General features: G+C 42.3%; 1 protein-coding gene across 1 annotated transcript in view; it reads left to right on the top strand.

Annotated features, from left to right (window-relative positions):
• Window positions 1-25,095, top strand: part of Ptprm (protein tyrosine phosphatase receptor type M) — a 525,410-nt gene that overhangs the window by 112,029 nt on the left and 388,286 nt on the right. The window contains exons 4-5 of the mRNA XM_052193354.1: window positions 10,672-10,750; window positions 24,422-24,537. Of these exons, the coding sequence (XP_052049314.1) occupies window positions 10,672-10,750; window positions 24,422-24,537 (195 nt within the window). The remainder of the gene's footprint in view (window positions 1-10,671; window positions 10,751-24,421; window positions 24,538-25,095) is intronic.

Raw genomic sequence — 25,095 nt, forward strand, 5'->3', positions numbered from 1 at the left:
TGGTCAGCCATCGATTCATGACCATGCTTTGTAAGGGCTTAGGTGTAAAGGTGATTTATGTTAATTTGGCTTATTCTGTTAACATTCAACCTATGACAACACTATTCTTCTTGCCTGAACAAACCTTATTTAGCACAGATGTTTCCCCTATAGGGTTCATCATAGCTTCTTACTTTTTTTTAACCGCACGAAGGCTCTCATACAAGAGTATTCCCTTCTTGACCCCACCTAGGCCTCTGTGTATTAAGCAGTTCAGACCTTTGCAACTCTCTGCATATCCACAAATGACCAATAAAGGGTGATAAAGATTGATCTGAGGGTTACATATAAATTTTTGGGAGATTGCAAATTTACATACAAAGAATTGCTGAATAATAAAGATGGATTATATTTTGCATTAAGCCAACCCCAAGAAAGAAAGATGATATAAAGTTAAATATTGCAATAAAATTATTCTGCAATAAGGATGGCTTTCTGGTTTTGTCATATATTCATTGAATAGGTGAAGCTAGGGGATAAGAACAATTTTTTTAAAGAAATTTATTTGGGAACTGTGAATGTGGCTGGGTAAACCTTGCTTGCCACAAAGTCAGACCCCCAACATCGAAGTAAAAAGCCAGGTGAAGTGGTATGCACCTGTATACTCATCCCTCAGGAGACGAGACAGGGGATCCTGGGGCTGGCCCTCCAACCAATCTAGCCAAGTTTCTGGGCTACAGGTTCTGTAATAATAATAATAATAATAATAATAATAATAATAATAATTGTTCTGGAGAATCAATTGAGGGATACCTTTGGCATTATCTTCCAGCCTCCAGATTTATGTGCACATAGATGCACACATACAAACAGAAACACAACATCTGCTGCTGGTTAGCTTTTATCTACTTGACACAAGCAAGAGTCAGTGGGAAGAGGGCCTCTCTAGAGAAGAATCACCATTATCAGATTATCTTTTATCAGCATTTTCTTGGTGGATGACTGATATTGGAAGACCCAGCCGTCCCTGGGCAGTGCTAGCCCTGGGCAGGCTGCTCTGGGTTGTATAAGAAAGCAAGATGAGCAAGCCATGGGAAGTGAGCCCATAAGCAGCATTCTCTCATAGCCTTGGCTTTAGGTCCTGCCTCTCGATTCCTGCCTCAAGTTCCTGGCATTGGCTTCCTTCAGTGATGGTTTGAGGTTGGGATGTGAAAACCAAATAAACCCTTCCCCAAGTTCCATTTGGTCATTGTGTTTTATCACAGCCACAGAGACCCAGTTGGCATATACACTTGCATGTAAAATGTACCTTTTGTTAAATACCAGATGTCCTGGTCATCTTTAATCGTTACCTTGGCACAGCTGAAAGCCATCCCATAGGGAAACCTCGATATTGTTGACCTTGTTGGTCCATGCGCATGCCTGCGGGGAATTATCTTGGTTGCTAATTGATGTAGGTGGGCCCAGCACACTAGGTGGTACCTTCTCTGGGCAGGTAGTATTGGACTCTATAGAAAGCTAGCTAAGCATGAGCCTGGAAGGAGCCAGAGAGCATTATGCCTCCATGCCTTCTTGTGCTGGTTAGTTTTATGTGAACTTGATACAAGCTAAAGTCATCTTTGAAGAGGTAAGCTCAATAAGGAAATGCCTCCATTAGATCAGGCTGTGGGAAGACCTGTAAAGCATTTCCTTAATTAGTGAGTAATGGAGGAGGGCCCAGCCCATCATGGATGTGTAGCGCGATCCCAGGGCTGGGTGGTGGTCCTAGGTTCTATAAGAAGGTAGGCTGAGCAAGTCAGTAAGCAGCAGTCCTCCATGGTCTTGCTTCAGCTCCTGCCTAGGTTCCTGTCCTGAATTCCTTCCACGATATGATATGAACTCTGGATATGGAAATGTAAGTCAAATACCTCCCACCCACCACTACTTGCTTTTGGACATGGCATTTCATCATAGCAATATTAGCCGTAACTAAACCATGTCCGCTTTGAGCGCTTGCCCTGACTTAGTGATGGATTTGACCTGCAAGTGTAAGCTGACATAAACCCTTCACTCCCCAGAGTTGCTTTTTTGTCTGAGTGCTTCAGCACAGCAACAGGATGAAACTAAAAGCACAAATAGGCAAAAGCCTGTGATCCACACTCACCTGGTAACAGGGACTGCAGCAGGAAATGGAGCTGAGGTGGGGTGCTAAAGTTAAAGGATTAGATTTTCTCAGTGCTTTTCTTAGAGAAAAATTTGATTTCTGCATTGGTTTTTATTTTGTATAGTATGTGGGGGGATCTGTAAAATAATTAGCATTTATTGTTTGGTTTTGGCAGGCTGCAATTACAGGTCTTAAAAACTTGATTATGATATTCCAAGCCACGGTGGGCTTTTAAAATAACACCTATGCAATAGAATTGAAAACCAGTGAAGCGAGGTTTCTACCGGCCATTACTGGAGTGGCAGGCATATTGTATTTAGCTGTGACAAAGCATTGCTTTTGACATGTGCTCTCTTGTTAACCAGAGTAATGACAGCATGTTGGAAAGCCAAGCAGGAAAGTCTCTGAAAACAGATAGTAAATATTTCAGGCTTTGCAGCCCAGACGGTCTCTGTGGCAACCAGTCAGCTCTGAGGTTGTTGTCTGGGATCAGCCAAAATCAAAATGTAAATGCACGAGTGTGGCTGTGAGCCAATAAAACTTTATTCGTGATGTGGAAATTGGAATCTCATATCATTCTCCTCTATCACAGAATGCTGGTATTATTTTGATTTTCCTCCTGCTATTGAAAGCTACAAAAAACTATTCCGAGCTTGATAACAAAGCACAGGCAGGTGGGTGGACAGATTTGGCCCCTGGCAGTTGTTAGTTTTTAACTTCTATGTTGTTAAAATTGTTTCATATGTCAGGTGTGGCGGAGCATGACTCTAATCCCAGCACTGTGGAAGCGGTCTGTGGTTACAAAGTTACAAGCTTGATAACTGTGGTCTGTGGTTACAAGGTTACAAGCCTGAAAAAACACGGAATGCAAAGGGATTCACCCTGCCCACTAGGTATTAAGATACCTACTGCTCACATCCTCTCCTCATTCCACCTCCCACATATTCACTGCAACCAGGGATGGACAGAGCCACTGGTTTCTGGAGCTATCTCCTGATTGGCCTTTTCCTCCTGAATGATTTGCATACAAGCAAAGTAATCAGAGCCAGCCTACCTTCCTAAAAATCACCACACACATCCTCTTTGTCAGCAGCCTCCTTTCATGCCTCCACGGGTCAACCAAAATCTTTCTCTGTGGCTTAATAAATTCCTCCACAAAGCTCTTGTCACTGACCATGCGCCGAATCCTTCATAGTCTGGAACTCCGCAGTAAAGAAAGCCCACAGCACTTGCATTTCCTGTAAGATATGTACGTGTCATAAGTTTTTTCACACCTGATAATTTCAGTAAGATGATAAGGGTTCGTACGTGGAGGGGAAATGGACAGATTATATTGCAAACCTGCTAAATACTATGTGTCTCCAGATAAATGATGCACCTTTCTGAGTCTGGGCACTGCTCTCCAGATGTGAGTTTGTTCCATATTTCATATTCCATATTTCATAACTGTGGAAAACTAGATAGTAAATACAAAAGATCCCTGGGTTATACAAGTATTTCAGCTCGTCAGTCAGTCAATCAAAGTTTAAACTAGACTTTCTTTAAAAGTCCTGGCTCAGTACCACAAAGAAAGCCAAACCTGGCTTAATAAACAGGACATTTTAAAATACATTCAATTGCGTTTGGTGAAAGCCAACATATGGTGTCTGTAGAGCACATCCTCACCCTGGTGCATTTTTCAGAAGTACAGCTGACTTCTCCAAGTTCTTGTTTTCTGTGACCTCAGTCTTTCCTGGACCTGGACACTGCGGTTTGCAGGCACCCCTGTGGCTGGCTGTGTTCTGTACATGCCTGAGATGCTTCGCCAAAGCAATTCTTGGTCTTTAATTTAAAAAAAAAGGGGGGGGGTAGGGGATTATTTGATTAGAAAAAGGCAGAGAGACAAGATCCCAGTTTAGATTTTGAAGCTTCCTAATGAAGGACTCTGACTAGAGAGGGTAAGCTGGAAGGTTTGCCAAGAGGACAAGAGGAGACAAGGCTGGACCTTTCCGTGGGATTCTAAAGTCTGTGTCCAAGCAGCCCACAGAAGGTGGCCCTCAGCCTTTGGCCCGTTTTTATCTTTTAGAAAATAAAAAAAAAATTATTTTTAAAAAGAGTTTTAACCTTTTTTTAATTTTTAAAGAAACTTTCTTAAGAGCTCTTCACTGTCCGGTGTGTATAATAGAGAAGGCAGCCGTCCACAGACGCTTGCTGCATAGCTTTCTATTCAAGGCATCTGCCCCGCATCCTGCTTCTTACTCGTGTAACCCGGAGCTACTTGGTAGTTGTGATTGGTACTGACCATTTTATTCTGCATGTAAGCTTGACCTTATTGCTGACAGAGACCACACTTACAAAACCCTTAACGAGTGACTAAGGGAGCTTAGAATGCCTCTTTCCAGAGTAGGCTGCCCACCTGTGAAGAGACGGACCTCTGCTCCTGGAGAGATCCGAGTTTGGTTCCCAGCTCCCGAGCTGCCTGCGACCCAGCTCCAGCTCTCTTCTGGTCTTTGTGAGCACTATGCTCATGTATGTGCATGCATGTGCTTGCACACACATACACACAATCTCGTAATCAAAACTGCAAATTTAAAGCCACCTTTAAAAGGTGTTTCAGTTGTTGAAGAAATGTTGGACACATTGCTTTAAATTTGTACCTCATTGCTGAGTATCTCTACCTTTGGTAAGTGTTCTCTGAAAGTCTGCAGTGGAGGCTGCATGCTGGAGAGAGCTGGCTTTACTTGAATCTTTCAAAATCCATTTTGTAATTGTTTAGTGATCCGCTCTTGCTATGCTAAAGCCAAGGCTGAGCTCATACACCTGTGGTGGAGTGGTTCTCCTGCCTCAGCTTCACAAATAACTTGGACTCTGGCTGTTTGGTACTAGACTCTGCTCAAGACCTTTTATGACCAGAGTGGCAACACTCTTCAGTACCTAGTGGTAATGGCCAGTGCTATATATCATCTGTCTATCTACCTGCCTTTTTATTTATTTTTAAGTTTAGAAAAGTTAAGTTAAAGAACATATAAGAGATAAAACAAAAAGGAATAAATTGAAATTGGACAAAACAAAAGGAAAAGGCTCAAGAATCTGAGACACCCTCATTCACACACTCAGGAGTCCCATAAAAACACCAAACTGAAAGCCATAGGATGGACATAAAGAATCTTGTGTAGCACATGCAAGCCCATGTGTGCAGCCTCAGTGTTTGTGAACTCACAGGAGCTTTGATCCCATGTCTTTAGGAGCCCTATGCTCTCGGGCCCTCCCCTCTGTGTTTTTTGAGTCACGCTTTTTCTGCCCCTCTTCTGCAGAATTCCCTTTGCCCTTCAGGGAGAGATTTTATGGAGACATCCCATTTAGGGCTGAGGAAGTGTCTCTCTTGTAGCTGAGCAAGGCGCTAATCTGTGAGTATATCAGAATATAATTAGGAGTCATTTTACTGATACTTAAGAAAAAAAAATTAGAACAGTATTTGAAGCAGTAGGCCCCTGGACTCTCTAGCCTCAGGTTCATAGTCACCCAGGCGGTGGTGGGTGTGGGCTCCATCTCATCGAGTGGGCCTTACATCAAATCAGATTGACTTGGTTAGTTGTCTTATTTATTCTTCAATGTCTTTATCATACAAGTCTTTCACTGGCTTAGAGTTACCCCAAGATATTTTATATGATTTGAGGTTATTGTGAAAGGTATTGTTTCCCTGATTTCTTTCTCATCCCATTTGCTGTTTATCTACATACAGGCTACTGATTCTTTTTTGTTTACTTATTTTTAGTTAAGTTTGTATTCAGTTACATTGTTGAAAGTGTTTATCTGTATGTTTAATGTTTAGATTGTTATATCCAAGCAGACTTTCTTTTCTAGTCTAATATGTTCTGTTTGCTTCTTGGACCTTGAAGGGCATCTCCTTCGTGTTAGGGGAATTTTCTTCTCTGACTTTGTTGAAAATATTTTCCATGCCTTTGGCCTGCATTTCTTCTCCTTCCTCTACTCCTGTTGTTCTTTGATTTGGCCTTTTTTCATTTCCTGGATGTTTTATATCAGAAGATTTTTAGGTTTAATTTTTTTTTTTTTTTGATTGATGCATCAGTTTCGTCTGCCAAGACTCCAATGCTCCAATGTCTGAGTCCCTCTCCCATCTCCTGCATTCTGTTGGGAATCTCACCTCTGAGGTTCCTGTTTGAGCTCTTGGTCTTTCATTTCCAGATTTCCCTCAGTTTAGGTTTCATTAATCTTATTTTTGTTTTACGGTCTTGAATGGTTTAATTCCTTTCCTCCAACCATTGAGTTGTATATTTTCATGCATTTCTTTAAGTGATCTATTTCTTTCCTCTTTAATGACCTCTATCATAGTCATAAAGGCAGTTTTAAAGTCTGTATTTTCCTTGTACTCCAGATATGTTGCAGTATTGAGGTAGGGTTGCTATGGTAGGGTTGCTGGGCTCTAGGGAAGACACATTGTCCTGGCTGTAACTGTATTTTTACACTAGTGTCTAGGAATCTGGGTTTGGAAAGATTGTAATTCTAGGTGCTGATATCTGGTCTTGTCTTTGTTGGGTAGGGATAAAACAAAAGGGAATAAATTGAAATTGGACAAAACAAACAATTTTGTTTCTTGGTTTTTATTGTCCTCTGTTAGGAGAGTGTGGTGGCTGTGTATTGTCTGGTAGGAAATTCTTCTGGGATCCTGATAGATATGGTCACTGGGGATTCAAGACATATTTGTTTCTAGGCATTTTGAACTGAGAGTATTCACAGGAGGGAGGAAAGTGCCCTGTTCTGCTAGGTTCTACCTAGTCCACTTGGACTGGGGGGCAGAGGTCAAGGAGAGTCCGAAGTAGAAAGAGGAGAGGACTTTGGCTTGGCTTTGGAGAAGCTGAGAGAGGTGAAGCTATGTAGTTGGCATACACGCTTCCCTGGCTCCCGTGGCCCATGGCTTCTAGGAAATGCCTCATGAAAGTATAAGTTAAAGCAATGACTCGGAAGAAGGGAGTTTCTGTGTGATCTTCTGAAGAAGGAAGTGGGGTGGAAGGGAGACTATAGCAGGTGGTCCAGGGCGGAGCTGGGGATAGAATGGAGGGGGATTGCTTTGGGGAGAGCTGAGGGAAAGTAAGGATGTGCAGGTGGCCTGACTGTCTCCCTGACTGCTGTCTGTAGCCCCGCGTCACCGAGCTACCTGGCAGGTCTCTGCAGATCCTGCTGTGTCACCTCTGGGGCTGCAGCTGCTGACTGTTGGGCTTCTGTTTTCAGGGCCTCAAAATGGTTTTCTAGCCTGCTCTTGAAATCCGTATTTTTGTCCCTCACCACAGCCCTTACACATAAGGAAATGAATTATTCCCGTCCCACTGTAGGGACGCACAGGCAGCTCTTCCTCTCGGTTGTGTCATCAGCGGAAAACAACACATTAAACTTAGGAGCAGGGCAGAGTTTTATTTCATCTCTGCTCTTCTGTGGGGCCACACACACACTCTCTCCCTGGTGTGTGTTATGTTTTATTATCAGGGCGTTCTGGTGCAGAGCTGTGAGTCTAAGTCATTGCTTTTTTATGTCTGCAGTCCAGACTCTGGCTCTTAGCATTTCCATCTGGGGGGTCTGTGGATTGCTGTCTTCTGGTTTTGCATAAACACAAACAAAGCAATCCTAGGAGTCAAGGTTTTGCTCAGTGTGTAAGACTGGGAGCAGTGTTTGGAAACAGACGGAGTTTAAGATTACCATGATTCGTGGCATACTTCAGACAAATGGATTACATCCAGGCTACTTGTTCTGTTGAAATATGAAATCCTCAAGAATTTTTCACTCTCATTCTTATTATTTGTTAATTAAAAATTCATGCAATATATTACGAATTGTTTTATATAAATTGTTTTTTATAAACTTTATATATGCTTATCTAAACAGTATACAAACTGATACCTAGAGTAGTATCTGCCTAGTACATGTAACATGTACTTAGTAAATAGTAATTGCTGTCTTAGTTAGGGTTTTACTGCTGTGAACAGACATCATGACCAAAGCAACTTATAAAGACAACATTTTATTGGGGTTTGCTTACAGATTCAGAGATTCAGTCCATTGTCATCAAGGTGGGAACTTGGCAGAGTTCAGGCAGGCATGGCGCAGGAGGAGCTAAGAGTTCTACATCTTTATCTGGAGGCCACTAGAAGACTGGCTGCCAGGCAGCTAGAATGAGGGTCTTAAAGCCCACACCCACAGTGATGCACCTACTCCAACAGGGCCACACCTCCTAATAGTGCCACTTCCCCAGCCGCACATATACAAATCATGACAATTACCTTTCAAACTAAACTGCTTTAAGACAAGAGCAGCGCGCAACAGTTAAAAATAATAGAGACGCTCTCATGGGCATGAGATCCCATTTCCTCAAGTGAAAGTCATTTGCCAGTTGTGGTATCACAGCTGGTCATCGGCGGTGTTGGGATGTTCAATGCTTATTATGACTTCCACGGGCTCTCTAACGCGCTGCTTGAATGCCTCTGCGTGTGTGCATGTCCATGTGTATGCACACTTAATTCCTCACAATTCTGTTACCTGAGAAGATGCTTACAGTAGAAACTGACAGAGATGGCTTAGGCTGCCCCTTTCGAAGGCCACTCACCTCCCTCCTGCCATTTCTCCCACTGTCTCTCACTCCTGACAACCATTAGTCTGGCTTCTACCTCTACTAAAGTCTGACCATGCAGAATGTTGCATTTATAGAATCAGATGAGGAATAATCTTTCAGGTCTGGCTTTTGTTTTGTTTTGTTTTGTTTTGTTTTTTTTAAATCCAGCACAGTTCCTGCAGATTTACCCAAGCTGTTGATAATGACAGAAGTTAGTTTTTCTCATTGCTATGGTAAGCTGGGCCAGTCTGCTCTAATCATTCATTAGTTAAAAAATTTCCCAGCTGTCTTTGGTTTTTGTGAACAGGGCTTCAGTAAGTTTGTGTGCACTTTCTCTGTGAGTAGAAGTTTCCATTTCTCTGGAATAAAAAGGAGAACAATTACTGGATTGTGTTGATGCGTTCGTGTAATTCCTTGGGATGAGCAGCTGACAGCTCTTTCCTCATCCACCCTTTCTGTCTTCTCTTCTCTGAGGCTGAATCTCTCTCAAATGCACCATTCGCCCCCATATTGTATCACATTGCCTAAAACATCTCCTACTACTGCTCAAGTTGGTTTTATCATTCTCCTTTGAATTCACACACCTTTCATCTGGATTTTTGTTGGTCCTGTCTCCATGAGAATGAGAAGTGATTTTTCTGTCCTCTAAGCAGTCTCCTGTAACCGGCCATGACTGAGCTTTGCATCTGAAGGACCCAGTCAGGGCCATGTCCGCCATTGCACATGTTTTTTGCTACCTACCTCCTCTCCCCATGCTTAGCACTATCTCCTCATGGGCTGCCACCCTGCCACCCTGGTGCATGCCTGTCTCATGATATTAGGTACTGTTATCTGCACAGAAAACAAACAAAATTCCAAGCAACAACAAACAAAAAGGCAAACAAAATGCTTGAAGCAGGCAGCACAGACATAGAAGAAAGGTTGCCATGGCTCCTGGCTTCAGGTGTCAGTCAAAGCTCCCCTCCCCCATCCCCCCATTCCCCACCCCCCCACCTCCCACCCCTGCAGTGGAGGTTACCATAGCAACACAGAGCCAGGGCAGTGGCTGAGAAGCCAAGAAGGGGGTGCCTGCCTCACATGCTGGAGGTCCAGGTGGAGAAAAGGGGGAGCAGGAAGCCTAGAAGGCAGGCATTCCTAACAATGTCCCCGTTGCTCATCACACTGAGTAAGCCCCCTCAGAAGCATGCTCACACCCACCTATAAACACAAAGGATGTTTATCCTAGCAAGCACTTACTCTAGTCATCAATGCAGTTAAATTGGCCTCAAAATCAGCCATCATAACATGCCGCACTTTCTTAAGTATAACTAACTTTTGCCCTCTCCTCCACTCTCTTCCCTTCTCCCCTTCTCCCCTTCTCCCCCCTCTTCCTGCTCTTCCTCCTCCTCATTCTTCCCCTTCCTTATCCCTCTTCCTCCCAAATATGAAAAGAACCAGGATCTCAAGTGTGTCTTTCTAGTCAGACACCTTCAAAAACGTCATCTAAAGAAACTTAAATTGTAACCTCAGTCCCTCTGTGAAGATATCACAGTGCGTGGGGGAATGGGTTCTGTAGATAGGAAAAGATTTTTGTTCTGTGTAATGTTGCACGTAGCATCACTTAAGTTTTCTGATTTTTAAAGACCTTGGTACATTACTCCACCCTTAAAAATGGCGTCAAGACTCTACCTTCCCCACATCTGTTCTCAGTCATGGTTTCCCATCACTACGTAGGTGACTGGGCCTGCTTCAGCCCTTTGATCTCCCCAGACTAAAGCAGGTTCTGTCTTACTTATATGTGGGATCCAGAGCCAGAAACCCTGGTAGGCAGGTGTTAGTCACCCACTCCCTTACAGTTGTTGGAAATAGGTGGGTGGATGAGTGGACCTCTATTCCTTATAACATGAGACACTTGATAAAAATCTGACACAGAATGAGTGAATAACATTAATCTCTTTTAATTTTCCAGGTGATTTTCGAAGTGGTGACCTCTGGACATCAAGGCTACCTGGCTATCGATGAAGTTAAGGTGTTAGGACACCCGTGCAGTAAGTATGCTTTCTTTACACCTTTATCACTGGTGAACTTTACATTAACTACCCAAGCCCGGAAGGAACCACAAAGAGAAGCTGGCCCTGCCAGTAGAGTTTCATGCCAGGCTCTGGACGTGGCTTCCAGATCCTAGAAGCTCCACAGCACACAGCTTGTATGAAAATGAAGATCTCTTGGTATCTTTGAAAGCGCAAAGCAGGTGTAAGGGACATTTGGATTTCTATTTTCAATATTAGCACAGAATTAAATATGGCGGATTGGCACAGTCTGTTCCCAAATTGAGAGCGTTTCTATCTCTGTCCCTGGTTTTTGTTGCACACTTCCAAACAGTATGAATCCAGTAGACTTAGGACCTACCCAGTATAAAGTGCTTTCCTTAGCCATCTGTAAGGACCAGATTGGCCTGTTTCTTGTCTTTACAAATTAGTACTTTAAGAATGTACACAGAGAAGAAGGAGTCATTATAGAAAGCTAATGGAAAGCTGGGGAGGTGGCTTAGAGGGTAAACTGAGGCCAAGATGGCAGGTACTATCACCACAGAGGAGCTGTCCATATATCTGCCTCCTGGCCCCTGGAAGGTGACTGCTTGTCTAGGGTCTGGAACTTTTCTGCTCCTAGTGGACTCTGTGTCCTTGGTTTTAGATACAAATTCTGGACAGGATCATCAGGATGGGTCAAGTTCCTATTCACTCCAATCATTTGATAAACTCTAGGGAGGTAGGCATAAAATCCCACTGTCATGCGTTCCAGGCCTGAATTTAAACAACAAAAATGACAACAACAAAAACCCAATAAAACAAAAAACAAACAAACAAAACCGAAGACTACTCTGCTTGTCAGTGAGCATAAATAACCTGTGTGTGTGTGTGTGTATACATATATGCAGGTTTTTTCTATGTGTCTATGTGCATGTCTGTCTGTGTATATATGTGTATGTATATGAGTGTGTGTGAATGCATGTTTGCATACAGGTATGAGTATACATATGTATTCATAATATTAGTTTTCAGCAGCTGTTACTTTTGCCTCCCATATATTCTAACAGATGATATTCATCTGTGTGCATTTTTTGTCTTTCTCTCCCATGAAGTCTATTAGTGGTTGTTTTACAGAACCCACAAGTCCAGGAATACTCTAAAGGGACATAGTCTTTGAACCCTCTTTGAATCTTTGAGCCATCTCTTGACTACTTACAATAACAAGGACAATTTAAAGGCTTTGTGAGAGCAGACAGGAGGGGCAGGGCAATGGTGTGTGCTTAGTCAGAACTCTTTGTTCCTGATCAGTTCTGTCCCTAGGTGGCTGCATCTCCATATGTGGAGCTTGTGGGTATGGAGTGAGAGCCTTGGCTTTGAATGCTTTCCTTTCTGTTTCCACACACATTTTTAAGATCAAGCCATGGTGTTCAGTCATAGGGACTTTATCACAGCCTGTACTTATTTTTGAACATTTGGTGCCTCCTCCTCTGTTTTTGTCTATTAAAATTATTGTTGTGGTGTAGCATGTGTGTCTCTCCTTGGGGAAAATATATGTGTATGCCTAAGAAGCCAAGTTGCTGGAATGTTGGGAGAAACCATGTTAGATTTATCAGTTGCTTCCAAATTGCTATGACAAGTGTCTGAGCCAGTTTACATTCTACCGATGGTGCCTAGAAGTTTTATTTCCCCTGTATCTTTTCCCAGAATTGATACTGTCAGGCTTTGCATTGTTGGCCATCTGAGCCATGGCAGTCTGCTTTATTTTTAGAATGCCTGGCATGCAAAGAAATTGGCAAGTTGCTACATCTCCCGAGTCTCTGCTGATGGCCCCTGTCCAAATCATGAAAGAATGGTTAGATCCACAGTATTAAAAATGCACACTTGCAGGGAGAGCTCGGCATCTCTTCTGGTGCCTGAATTAGAATTGATCATTAGTCAGTCGAGTGCAGCTTGAGGGAGCGCCTGTGTGGCCATCATCTCACAAGGGTATCATGACACAGTTGCCTCATTTCATCTGTGAGGCCTTTACTCTCTCGATGTCTTTTTCTTGTCCTCTGAAGCCCGCCCCATGTTGAGGTTCACATGGATCTGTCACCTCATCCGTGACCAAAGCTGCTATTGCATTTGCCTTCTCTATCAGCAAGATGGGGCGAGGGGAGGAGTGGTTCACAAAGAATCTCCCCTCCCCCCCTGAAAAAAGTAAAAATAAAGAAAACAAGGCTGTAACTAGCTGAAACATCTGAGCAAATTCAGGAAAGAGAATATAATTATCTGAGTTGGAACGGTGCCGAGTCTGTGGTGCCATAGCCTCCCACTTTGAAAAGTGCCCCAGGATCTGCCTGTTCATGGCTTCTGAGTCACTGAGTAAAAGGAGGGAAGAAAATAACCCCAAACTTCTGCACGTTCCCTCAGTGCCAAGCACTCTGATGTACCCTGCCTTCCTGTTTCTTAGAGCAAGCTGCCTGCAGGGCAGATGTTGCTACTGCAGTGGTCATAGGCGATGAGGAACCCTGCAGCCAACCTCACCCAGGGCATCCCAAGTCTGCATCCTGCATTCTTTCCTTCTGTCTATGGCTTCTGCTTAAGGAGGAGCTCCTCAGATGTAGCCTCTTTCTTTCTCCTGGGTTCCAGGCTGATGTTTAGCCTTCTGTCATGTGGGGCAGTGTTACGATGTGTGTGTGTTCCTATGGAGTCAGCTTTCTGTACTTTAGGGACTTACTTATGGTTACTCCTCTGAAGATACACCACTCATACCTAATTGGCTTGGAGGTTGCCTTAGGGGACACACAATGGAACTGCAGGCTGGTGGCTGAGGTGATGGATGTGGCAGTGGCCCTGTGGAATATAAGCCGTAATTGGCTTTGATGAGAGCTCTTCTTCAGTGCTTATTTCCTCCCGGGGTCTGTGAGTTTATGGGAGAAACATACAAATAAAAATCATAAGGAAGAAGTCATTTGGTTTGATCTTAGAGTGGAAATCTTTGCAGGTAGTATTCTGTAAGATCTCTCATTGAGGTTGCTAAATAACAATCAATTATTTTTAAAATTTTGATGCCTGTTAAATTTAGATTCTCAGAGGAGCGTAAGTACTCCACATGTAAACGGTGTTTCCCACAGAGCTATAGTTGCTGAGTCTTGCTGACTTCACCCTAAAGGCTCCGGTTTGGACTCACATGGGTTTATGAGCCACCATTACAGCAGTTTCTCAGCGATAGTTGTTCTCATATACGGATGCAGTTGCTATAAAATAGATGTTAATGTAGGGACAGAAAAATGCAGGATCAGCCAGAAAGGTCTAGATGACTGTACCAAGTCAGCAGCTGTCCGCTTGAGGCCCTTTCTAATACACATATACAATTCTTGATTTTGGTATGCACACTAAAAATGTATCTTGAACTTGCTTCAGGAATCCCAGCGGGGAAAGCAGAGCACATTATCAATTCCATAGATGCCTTCTCTGTTTAAACACGTCAGGAGCCGAACATCTGCTAGAATCATGTCGGACCTCACTGTGTGGCAAGTTCTCACTGTGTGGATTAGGTTGTCCATGAACTCATGATTCTTAGATTTCAGTTCTCCCAGTGCCCATTTTTATGGGCGTGTGCACCATTGTCACCTTGCATGTTTATGTATTATAAACAGTAGCTATTTCAACAGACTTACTGAGATGTAATTTGCATGCCGTCCAAATTCGTCATGTAAAGTATGTGACTGAGTTATTGGTTATGGTTTCATTCCCATTGTAGCTGGATTTGTGTGATAGATTACTGCCAAAACACAGAGACACCAAAAGCATTGTACAAATCTACCTTTAGTTTATGAACATAAGGTGTGTCTGAAACATAAATGAATTTCATGCTCACACTACAACCCCATCTCCAAGGTGCCACATATATGTGTGCAAATACTAAAAATCTGACCATTTGAAAGTTGAAAACACTTTGGTCTCAGTATTTCAAAGAAGAGATCCTTAACCTACATTATTATGATTAAGTAACCATTTTGATAACCACTCTTGAATTATTTACTGGGAAACGGTAAATCTAAATAATTAAACGGATGCCTTTCTTAGATTCTGGGGAGTTCATTTGTGACCATGTTGAAATTCAGAGCATGTGTGCCAAGTTCAGTGCTTGCCAGTGTTTACTGGGCAGTCCTGGCTGTTCTGTTGGCAGAGCCTCCTTGCTCGTGACGGTGGCCAGGAGAGAGGCCCGCTCTCGGGTTATTCTGGCTGTGGGGCACACTGGGCACACGTCTAGTTCACGTCAGCCTTTGCCATCACATTAAAATGTAAGTGTAAATAAGAGGGTCGGGCCTTCTCCTTTTCTGTCCTCTTTCAGTTTACACTTTGATCTTGCCAATTACTCCTCTCCGGATCTGCGGCTGGGCTGTTGATGCAGGCTTTGAAGAATCAATAGGAATGAAGCATCTGGAGGGGATTGTGTGTCTTGGTCAATGACAACCCATGCCTTTGGGATCAAAGGCTGATTGGGGATCAATTAATATTTGAGGATTTCGCTCTCTGTATAAAGCAATGGGGCTGTAGCAGGAAGGAGGCAGAGGCAGAGTTGAGTTCAACCTGCTTGCTATTCATGGGAGGCAGAGAGTTTGTAGAGCCCCTGCAGATTTCACAAGGATCTGGAGGAACATTTTGAAAGGGTACATGGGAAATAAATGGGCCTATAAATTTAGAGAGAGAGGGGAGAAGTGTTTCTTTTTGAATATGAGATGGGTTAGAATTTCCATTCTGAAGGTGCTATGTCTGAAATTCCAATGAGTTTGGCAAAGCCAGGCCAACCAGCTCAGCGTGAGTTCTAAACTTTGCTGGCCAGAGAGACCTTTTTTCTTGAGCCCTTTCCCACTTTCCAAGGATAAGTCAGTTATTTTAAACCACGCAAAACTTTTTTTGAGGGCTCAGTACACAGAATACCTGACCTGAATCATCTTTTAAAATCTCCATCCTACTCCTTTAAATGAGTATTTTAAAAAGAAAAAAAACCAATATTTTACAAAGGAAAAACGTTCCACAAAGGTTTTGTGGGTAAGAACTTTCCCTTTCTTTAGAGGTGGTAATGCCTGAACATGCCGTAGTGAAGTAGGAATCATGGTGTGGGACCCATTTTAAACCACTTGCCCACTGACGATGGTTCTCCTGAAACTCTGGAACATTATCTCACCTTGGTATCTATTGAAAACCAAGCTTACAACAGCAGAGACTTACTGTAGGAAGCTGACCCTGGAAGCAGAATGGTACTATCTTTTGTCTTCTCCATCCTGGAGTTTCTGTCCTGCACCCAGGACCTTTATCTTTCCTTTGAAATTATGACTTTACCTGATTCCCACTTGAGGTGTAGCTTTTGCTGAACTAGCCAGATGCCACCCCCATTCCCTCTGGTGGCATGTGTGTCAATCATGCCACCCATATTATTTCATAGATTAAAGGTAGTGGTTATCTGAGGGGAAGACACTCTCCAATACAATCTAGACCAACACCAATACTTTGGAGTGACATCTTTCTCTGCAAGCAGTTATATACCTTTATAGTCTTTGAGAAGCCACATTATGGGGAAAACTTGATGGGGATAGTAGCTTCCTGTGCAATAAACCGTTTAAGGGATGGTGTTACAAAATACCAAAAGACAAGAAGGTTGGCCAGCCTTACCTTTTATCTACACATGACATGTGTAAGTGTGTCCTGAAGGCAGTGCCAACACCAACATCGGTAATTACAGAGAAGAAGGAGCCCTACCACTCCTAGGTTGGGCAGTAAGTGTTGCCAACATGGCCCTTTAAAAAGCATTCTTCCTGGGGCTGGAGAGGTGGCTCAGCAGTTAAGAGCACTGAATACTGCTCTTCTAGAGGTCCTGAGTTCAATTCCCAGAAACCGCATGGTGGCTCACAGCCATCCATAATGAGATCTGATGCCCTCTGCTGAGGTGCTAAAGACAGCTACAGTGTACTTACATATAATAAATAAATAATTATTTTTAAAAAAAGTGTTCTTCCCAAACATCCATAATCAATACCTGTGAAGACTGCTAGGACATTATCAATGGAATCATCAAGAAGGCTGCTGCTCAAATGTTTTATTATTATCAAGAGGTCATCAGACAGAGCAAAGTGCACAGAGTTCATTACTTTCTCAAGAGAGACTGCAGAAGTTAACTCTTAGTATTTCGGAAGGGACACCAAGAAGAGCTCTCTCAGATCTTCTCTATGGAAATGCAAACTTGTATGAGCTTGACAGATCAGAGTTTGGCATCTCTGATTTTAAAATAAGTTAGCTTTGTTTGTTTGCTTTTTGTCTTAGCCATTTGATTCCTACAGATGTAACATAAGAAAAATGGGAAAGTCTATATAAGAACTCAATTATTAATGCCTATGTTGATCTTCTGTGTAATTAAAAGAAATGCAAGTGTTCATGGATATAGGGATTCTGCAGTACACCTATCCCTGAGGGATAGTCTCTTATACCTGGCTCTAGTGGCATTTGGGGCTAGATAGCTCTTGGTTATGGTGGCAGTCCTGACCTTTTAAGTCATACACTGATCCCATGGAAGGATCAGTGAGGCAGCAGCCTAGTTATTTCAGAGATAGGGGAAAAATGTTATTTTTTAAGGATCTCATACTTGTGCTATCATAGTTTGACAAAGGATGTAATTTGAGTAGCCCATACTTGCCCCTCCAGAATGACCCTGAGGATGTATGGTAAAGATTAGTCAGTGCACTTTTTGTCCAAGATACTGCAAATCAAGTATGCCTCAGATGGTTGTAATTTGCACTCCAGTGATGCTGTAGGAGTAGATGGGTCGTGGTCTGTGTCCCATGGCTGGGTTGGGAGGGCACGGACCCTCTTCTGCATCCTGGCACTGTAGGAGGCAAGGGATGCCCAGGGCTCAGGGCATTCAGTCCTTCCGTGTGCTCTTCAGTGGAGAGAACTGAGTAGTCCTATGTAAGGAAAGCCCAAGGGATTTGGAGATATTTGGCAGCCTGGAGGAGAAGGTCTAGAGATGAAAGGGGAAGATCAGAAGACAGGCAGAAGAGGTGGAGAGATGAATATAAGATACCATGGATGTGAGAGACTCCTCTCCTTAGCTCTTAGCATTGGAAAGATCCAGTTCTCCCTACACAGTCCAGGACAAACAAGATATGCAGCTAATCTCACATGATGTAAACTACCTGATTTTTAGAAGTGGTAACTTAAAAGATGAAGCAATCCCATTTCTATCTGATTTTCTTTTCTATTATGAGCATGGCAGTAAAACTCTTTTTTGTTGTTGTTTATAGAAAGAAAAGCAGTCAGGCATTCACACCAATTTTACTATGTGTACTGTTCATGTCATAGCTTATCTTAAAATACATTCGTAAATAAGTCCCATCAAATCAAGTGAAAATCATTTCCCCAAAAATCATTTGTGATTTCACATATCCACTTAAGGGTTTCTGTATAATCTTCTCTTTTCCTCCCTTCTATGATGTATTTTTTAAAGCATTCATTCTATCTTATGATAAAATTAGTCTCTTTTTTCTAATGAAACACACATATTTCCCCCTTGAATGTCTTTCAAGGCTGCTATTTCTGCTATTTCTGTATATGTATGTAGTGGTTGTAACTTTTAGCTATTAGTAACTGTTATTTACAATGATAACTAAATAATAAACATGTGGTAACAATGTTCATATATGTCAGCATTCCATACACCAATAAATTTTATGAATACACCATTTTTGTACCCTGGAGCGATGTGTGTTTATAGTAACAAAAATCAGTTATGTGTCAAAAGAATATATTTATCAACAGATCCAAATATACTTAATATTCTTTGGAGAATAAGAACCATATATATTGACACTTAAATACTTCATTTTACTTAGTTACTAAGAAGATTCTAGAAGCTACATTAGGCAAATTTAGAAGAAAATAATTCATGAAATAAAAGTTGTCAGAATGACTTGCAGATTTAAATCAAGTTTATTTTTTATAATCTTAAGTATCTATCAAGTATGACATCAGTTTACATGACTAATAAGATAAACTGGAATTCTACTGTCATTTATCAAACTCGTGCTGCTAACTTGGCAGGTTTTACTTACTAATTTGTATTTTTACAGTTTAACCACACCATTAAACCAGTTGCATTTACCAAATGTCTAAGTCATGTGACCTCGACCATTTGAATTTTTATCTAAGAGCTGCCTGCTGCTGTAGTCCTAATAAGGTTCCCCTGCTAATGCCATCTAGAGTGGGGAATGATTGTATATGTATAATGTCCATCGCTATTTATGTGTTTCAATTTGCAGATGCAAAAAACATCCTTGTAAGTTTTGTCCGTGAATCAGGTGTAAACACACACACACACACACTACTACTACTACTACTACTACTACTACTACTCCTCATTGGATATATGTGTATAAAAGTTGATTCTAATCTTTGTTTCATTTTATGTTGTCATCTAAATTGTTTCTGTCAAATAAAAGAAATTACTGCTTTCTCAGGATAAAGGCTAAAGTTTTTCAGGAATCTTCTCTTGCGTGACATGTGCTCCTTTGCAACTGTGAGCTAAGTTTCAGTCTCTAACTAGCCTTTTGTTTCCAACCTCAGACAGTTGTGTGTGAGGGCATCTTTGAGTCTGTTGAGAGCCTGTAAGTGAGTAGGCTAGGGCTTCACTTTCCCTAGCTCATGGAAGGTCTGCAGTGGAGGATCGTTTGGTGGGGGAGTTGAGTTTTGTGGAAGAAGCCGTTGAGGATCTAAATGTTCCTCCGTAAATCACATCGGCAGGAGCAGTGTGCTGAGTCACTGTGTAGTGATATGCAGTCAGGAAGGACGTGAGAAAAGGTCACTCAGTCCCAGAACTTCCTGAGAGGAATCTAGAAGAGTCTGGACCTCAGTCCAATCAGAGGATCCCACAGTTTAGAAGTGCCCTCCAAGGGAGACTAGGAGATTGGCGTGGGTGTAGAAAGCATGAGCATTCAAAAATATCCATTAAGTGTGGATCCTTTACACAAAAGTGCCCCAGAGGCTCCCCAGAAGTTGAAGTCCTTGTCCCAAAGATAGCTTGGGGCAATGAAAGAAAGGACCCAGGCCGTCGAAAGATCACAGCACAGACAGTTGAGAAAGGCAGGGAGGGTTTCCTGGAGAAGATCCTTTCAGCAAGGGTTTTTCTATCTTGTTGATTTTTTCAAAGAACCAGCTCCTGGTTTTGTTGATTCTTTGTATGGTTCTCTTGTTTTCTACTTGATTGATTTCAGCCCTGAGTTTGATGATTTCCTGTCTTCTCCTCCTGGGTGAATTAGCTTCTTTTTGTTCCAGGGCTTTCAGTTGTTCCATTAAGTTTCTAGTGTATGCTCTCTCGAATTTCTTTTTGGAGGCACTCAAAGCTATGAGTTTTCCTCTTAGCACTGCTTTCATTGTGTCCCATAGATTTGTGTATGTTGTGCCTTCATTTTCGTTAACTTCTAAAAAGTCTTTGATTTCTTTCTTTATTTCCTTCCTTGACTAAAGTATCATTGAGTAGAGTATTGTTCAGTTTCCATGTGTATGTGGGCTTTCTGTTGTTTTTATTGTTATTAAATACCACTTTTACTCCATAGTGATCTGATAGGAGGCATGGGATTATTTCAATCTTCTTATATTTGTTGAGGTCTGTCTTGTGACCAACTATATGATCTATTTTACTATGTTCATAGCAGTCCTATTTGTAGTAGCCAGAAGTTGGAAAGAACCCAGGTGTCCCTCAACAGAGGAATGGATAAAAAAAATGTGGTATATTTACACAATGAAGTACTATTCAGCCATTAGAAACAATGAATTCATGAAATTCTTAGACAAATGGATGGAGCTGGAGAACATCATACTAAGTGAGGTAACCTAGTCTCAAAAGATCAATCATGGTATACACTCACTGATAAGTAGATATTAACCTAGAAACTTGGAATACCCAAGAAATAATCCACATATTAAATGATGTCCAAAAAGAATGGAGGAGTGGCCCCTGGTTCTGGAAAGACTCAGTGCAACAGTATAGGGGAATACCAGAACAGGGAAGTGGGAAGGAGTAGATGGAGGAACAGGGGGAGGGAAGAGGGCTTATGGGACTTGCAGGGAGTGGGGACCCAGAAAAGGGGAAATCATTTGAAATGTAAATAAAGAATACATTGAATAAAAAAAAGATTCAGCAGACTTGACTGAACCCCCTGTGGGCTGGCAATGTTTGATAGGAAGCTGCTCACAAATAGGAGGTCTATGTTCTAGTTTCCTCTCATTCCTTCTATAAAACCATCTGACTAAATGCAGCACAGGAGAGAAAGGTTTATTTCATCTTGTATTCCCCGGTCACTGTCACTTCTTGGGAGAAGTCAGAGCAGAGTGCTTGCTATACTGTGCAGCCTGGCCTTCAACCAAGGAAGCCTCCACAGCCAAGGAAGTGTGGCACGTGGCAGGAGCCAGAGGCATCGCTACATGCTAGCTAAGTTCACTCTGGCTGGATCATCGGCCTGTGCCTAGAGATATTTCTGATTAGTGCAGGACCACCTGCCTAGGAATGGTGTGGCCCTAGTAGGCGGTTCCCTCTTTCTCTAAGTAAGAATGAAGACAGTCTTACATAGATATGCCCACAAGCCAAGCTGATCAAGGCAGTTTCTCAACTACAGCTCCACTCGGGTGATACGAGGCTGTGTCACGTTACAATGAAGGCTAACCCAGTACACTTAGAATACCACAGATATGCTCTTTGATCATAAGCTCTGCCTCGACAAATGGCTTGCTATATTAGCCGGCTCATACTGTGGTCTGTCAGCCTACTAAAACTCCATCGTTATTATTAGAGAAATTTGGTCCCTAAAGTTAATGTACATTGGGTGCTTCCTTCACATTTGAATCTAGCCCCTGCTTTCTATTACCCACGTCTTCTCTGTGCCCAGTTTCCCCACCATTAGCTACAAAAATCTGCTTAAAGAAGACCTGCTCTCCGTGTGACAGCTGTTCTCAGGTGTGTTTGTCATTCTCTAAACATACGTAGAATATCATCTTTGTGTGACTCCAGATAATTAGATATCTAGGCCAGAGCTTCTCAGTTAGGGAATAGAAGCTTCTGCCTTCCCTGGCTGCATTCCACTAAATGGTATACCATTATCTCAGCTGTGCCTTTATGGGAAGGGCTGGACACTAGAAGTTGATGTCTGACAAAGTGTTTCCATATTTCCTTGTAATCAAGAGCTCCACTCAAGGCTGATGTATACATATTCTCATTAGACCTGTATAGGTTCCTTGCTTCTAGGACCTTTAGATGATATAATAATAATAATAATAATACTTTTTGAGCATCTTTGAATGATCATAATCTTGGGAATGAGGTGAGAGTCAAAACATGGAATTCATTCATGTTTGTTTATTATTCACATGTATCAACTAGAGGTTTATACACATTTCATATATCATACAGGTTTCCTACTTTGTGATCAGACTTTAATGCTTGTGTGCTTGGCTTATAGCCAGCCTGTCCTGGGTTGTACAATTTTCTATTATATGGTATTGACTCTTAAAAATACTTTGGATGTTTTAGATTAGGATGCTAACCTAACTTTCTCCCCAATCCCTCTGTATAAGTGTGTGAATTGAGTGTGTATTTGTGTGTGTGTGTGTATGTGTCTGTCTGTCTGTCTGTGTCTCTATGTATGTTTGTTAAGTAACATAGTAGTGATCAATTTCTTTGATAAGAGACTAGCTCTTCATTTTCAACATAGTCCTTTTTAGTCTTCCTGTTCTTTATTAACACTGGAGTCCTTTGGTATAGATTAGCCTAAAATAATTGCTATAATTTTTATGTAGTAAAAATGTGCAGAGTCAAAGGTGGGAGAAAAGAATTCTGTGGCCAAAGTTGAAACCGCAAGCCCAGGGCCCTAAAGGTTTTGCGCCTGTGGTTTTATTAATGGAACTAACACGCATTTAATACAATTTTACCACCACCCCACCGTGTGAGTCCACTGTGGGAGGGGGAGCTCCACCAAGCTCCACCTGCCCTTGTTATCACAGTCACAGGCGGTCCCAGGACAAGAAGAGAGTAAGTGGGGCTTTGTGGAAGGACAGTACTTATGGGATTCCTCAGGCACTGTGTGGGACAGGGACTTTTAGAACAGACAGAGAAGATGGGGGAGGGCGGCCTAGTGATCTGCCCTGGGCTTTGGAAATGGAAATTCTTACCAGTCAAGTCTCCCTGTATGAGAACTAGAACTGGTGAGAGTGTTTCCTGGAAAGCCTCTGCTGCATACAACTCAAGGGACTACCTGTTTGATAAAAAAGAAGGGGTTTTCCACTGCCTCTGGAACAAGGCAGAAAAGACATTTAACTTACGTAAGCTTTTCAGATGTCTTCAAAGACTAAGGAGTTACGGTATTCTTGAGTAAGGAGCAATTCGATTGAGTCAGTGAAACCTTTCTTAGAATTGTAAGTTAATAAATTAATACTGAGCAGGAGTGGTCCATCATTACGCGGCTCTGTGAGACCCATTTAGAACATTTCGCATACTAAGCATCATGAATGCAGTGAATTATTGCTGGCCTCCAAATAATAATGAGCTTTTCCTGTGCTGCTGGTATTAAAATTCATTGTTCTTTGTTTGCAACGCACTTCCAGTTCTAATTAGGTTCTGCTTGGGCTCATATGAATGTCAGTTTACAGTCACTGGGTCCTCAGACTAGGACGCCATTCTCCAAAACAATCTTTGCACAGCTTGAAGACCCACTGGCAGGGAACAGATACTTGAAGGCATAATGAATCCATTCTGCTGATTACCCAGCCTTATCTGCCCCACCCACAAAATACCACCAACTACTTCCTTCTTGCCCCTGCCTCTTTCCCTGTCTTTGACTTTGTCATAGCAATAGGAGAATCTTCTCTAGATAAAAGTTACACGGCATCCAAGTCCTGACAAAGTCTAATTTCTGATACCCATTTTAAGCATGATGCAGAAATTAGGGTGTACTCCTCTGACTGAGCAGAGCTGTCCTTTACGGATACACCTGTCCCATATTGACACACCCCTTGGGAGACAGCAGTGCTTAGCCTTTGGAATCATTTGGATTTCTTGAGTTAGAAATAAGAATCAGCAAAACTTTCTGGGCTCGGGCAGACCCAGTATCACCCACAGTGTGTCTATCGGGATAGTATTTTTGGTAGCTGGGAAATATTACAGAGGGAATGCTGCATACCAATTAGTTGTATTAAAATATATATTATGCACAGCTCTGTATTTGGGTTTCAGAGTTTCCTTGACAACATCATTTAACTTCTTACTGTTCTTTTCACATTGCGAGTATAAATATCTAATATGTTTTTGTTCAAAACATCAATTAGGCGTCAGCATAATCTTTATTAATACAGATCTGTTATTACAAGGAGACTGCTGAGCTACTGTAATTTGCCCAGCAGGAACAATGAAATATCTTCTCTTTTGCTTCTATCCCAGATTGCCTGGCGTTTCTTCTTCCCCTCTCTCTCTCTTGTTTCACAGAGCACACACATCCAAACCTTCCATGATACCCTTTCAAATGACACTCCAAAGCAAAATCCTTTTCCTCACCAGATGGACAATGGGAAGGTCCCACGTGGGAAATGTATCGACTACTTATGAGTGGGTGTTCTGGTTGCGGGTCCCCTTATAATTTCTTGACTTCTTTCTTCCTCTTGTAGCGAGAACTCCCCACTTCCTGCGGATTCAGAATGTGGAGGTGAATGCCGGCCAGTTTGCGACCTTCCAGTGCAGCGCCATAGGCAGGACAGTGGCCGGGGACCGGCTCTGGCTGCAGGTACGTGTGTTCACCACCTTTTACTGACCTGGCGGACGGTATGAGGACAGGCACATTGTCCTGGAGGAGGGACTGGAGACACCAAAGCCCCTTCTGTTCTAGAACCTTCTTCCCACATCAGTCAGATCTCCGGGGTTCCAAGCTCGCTGCACAAGTTCAGCAGTTTCCCTGTCTTTTGGGAATTCCTGTTTTCCTTGCTGTTCTTTCTCTGCGATCTCCTTTGACAGGTTTTGTCAAATTAGATTCCGCAAAGAATCTTAAGCTCTAAATTATAATGCCTTTCTCCCCTGAAGAAAAACCAAGGAATGTCTGTCTGTCTGTCTATATCTCTGCTGTTGCTCTCTGTCTTCTCACCCACACTCTATCACTCTCTCCCCATCCCCATGGTCTCCCTCTGTCTCTGTTGCTCTCTGTCTCCCTCTGTCTCTTCCATTTCTCTATCTCCCTGTTTCTGTCTTTGTGTACACACACACACACACACACACACACACACACACTCACACGAAGAGCAGAGAGCTTGCTTTGTAGGCCTTTCCATAAGTTAAATTTCTTTCTTTT

The sequence above is a fragment of the Apodemus sylvaticus genome, chromosome 9 (genome assembly GCF_947179515.1).
Source record: "Apodemus sylvaticus chromosome 9, mApoSyl1.1, whole genome shotgun sequence".
NCBI classification, from domain to species: Eukaryota; Metazoa; Chordata; class Mammalia; order Rodentia; family Muridae; genus Apodemus; species Apodemus sylvaticus.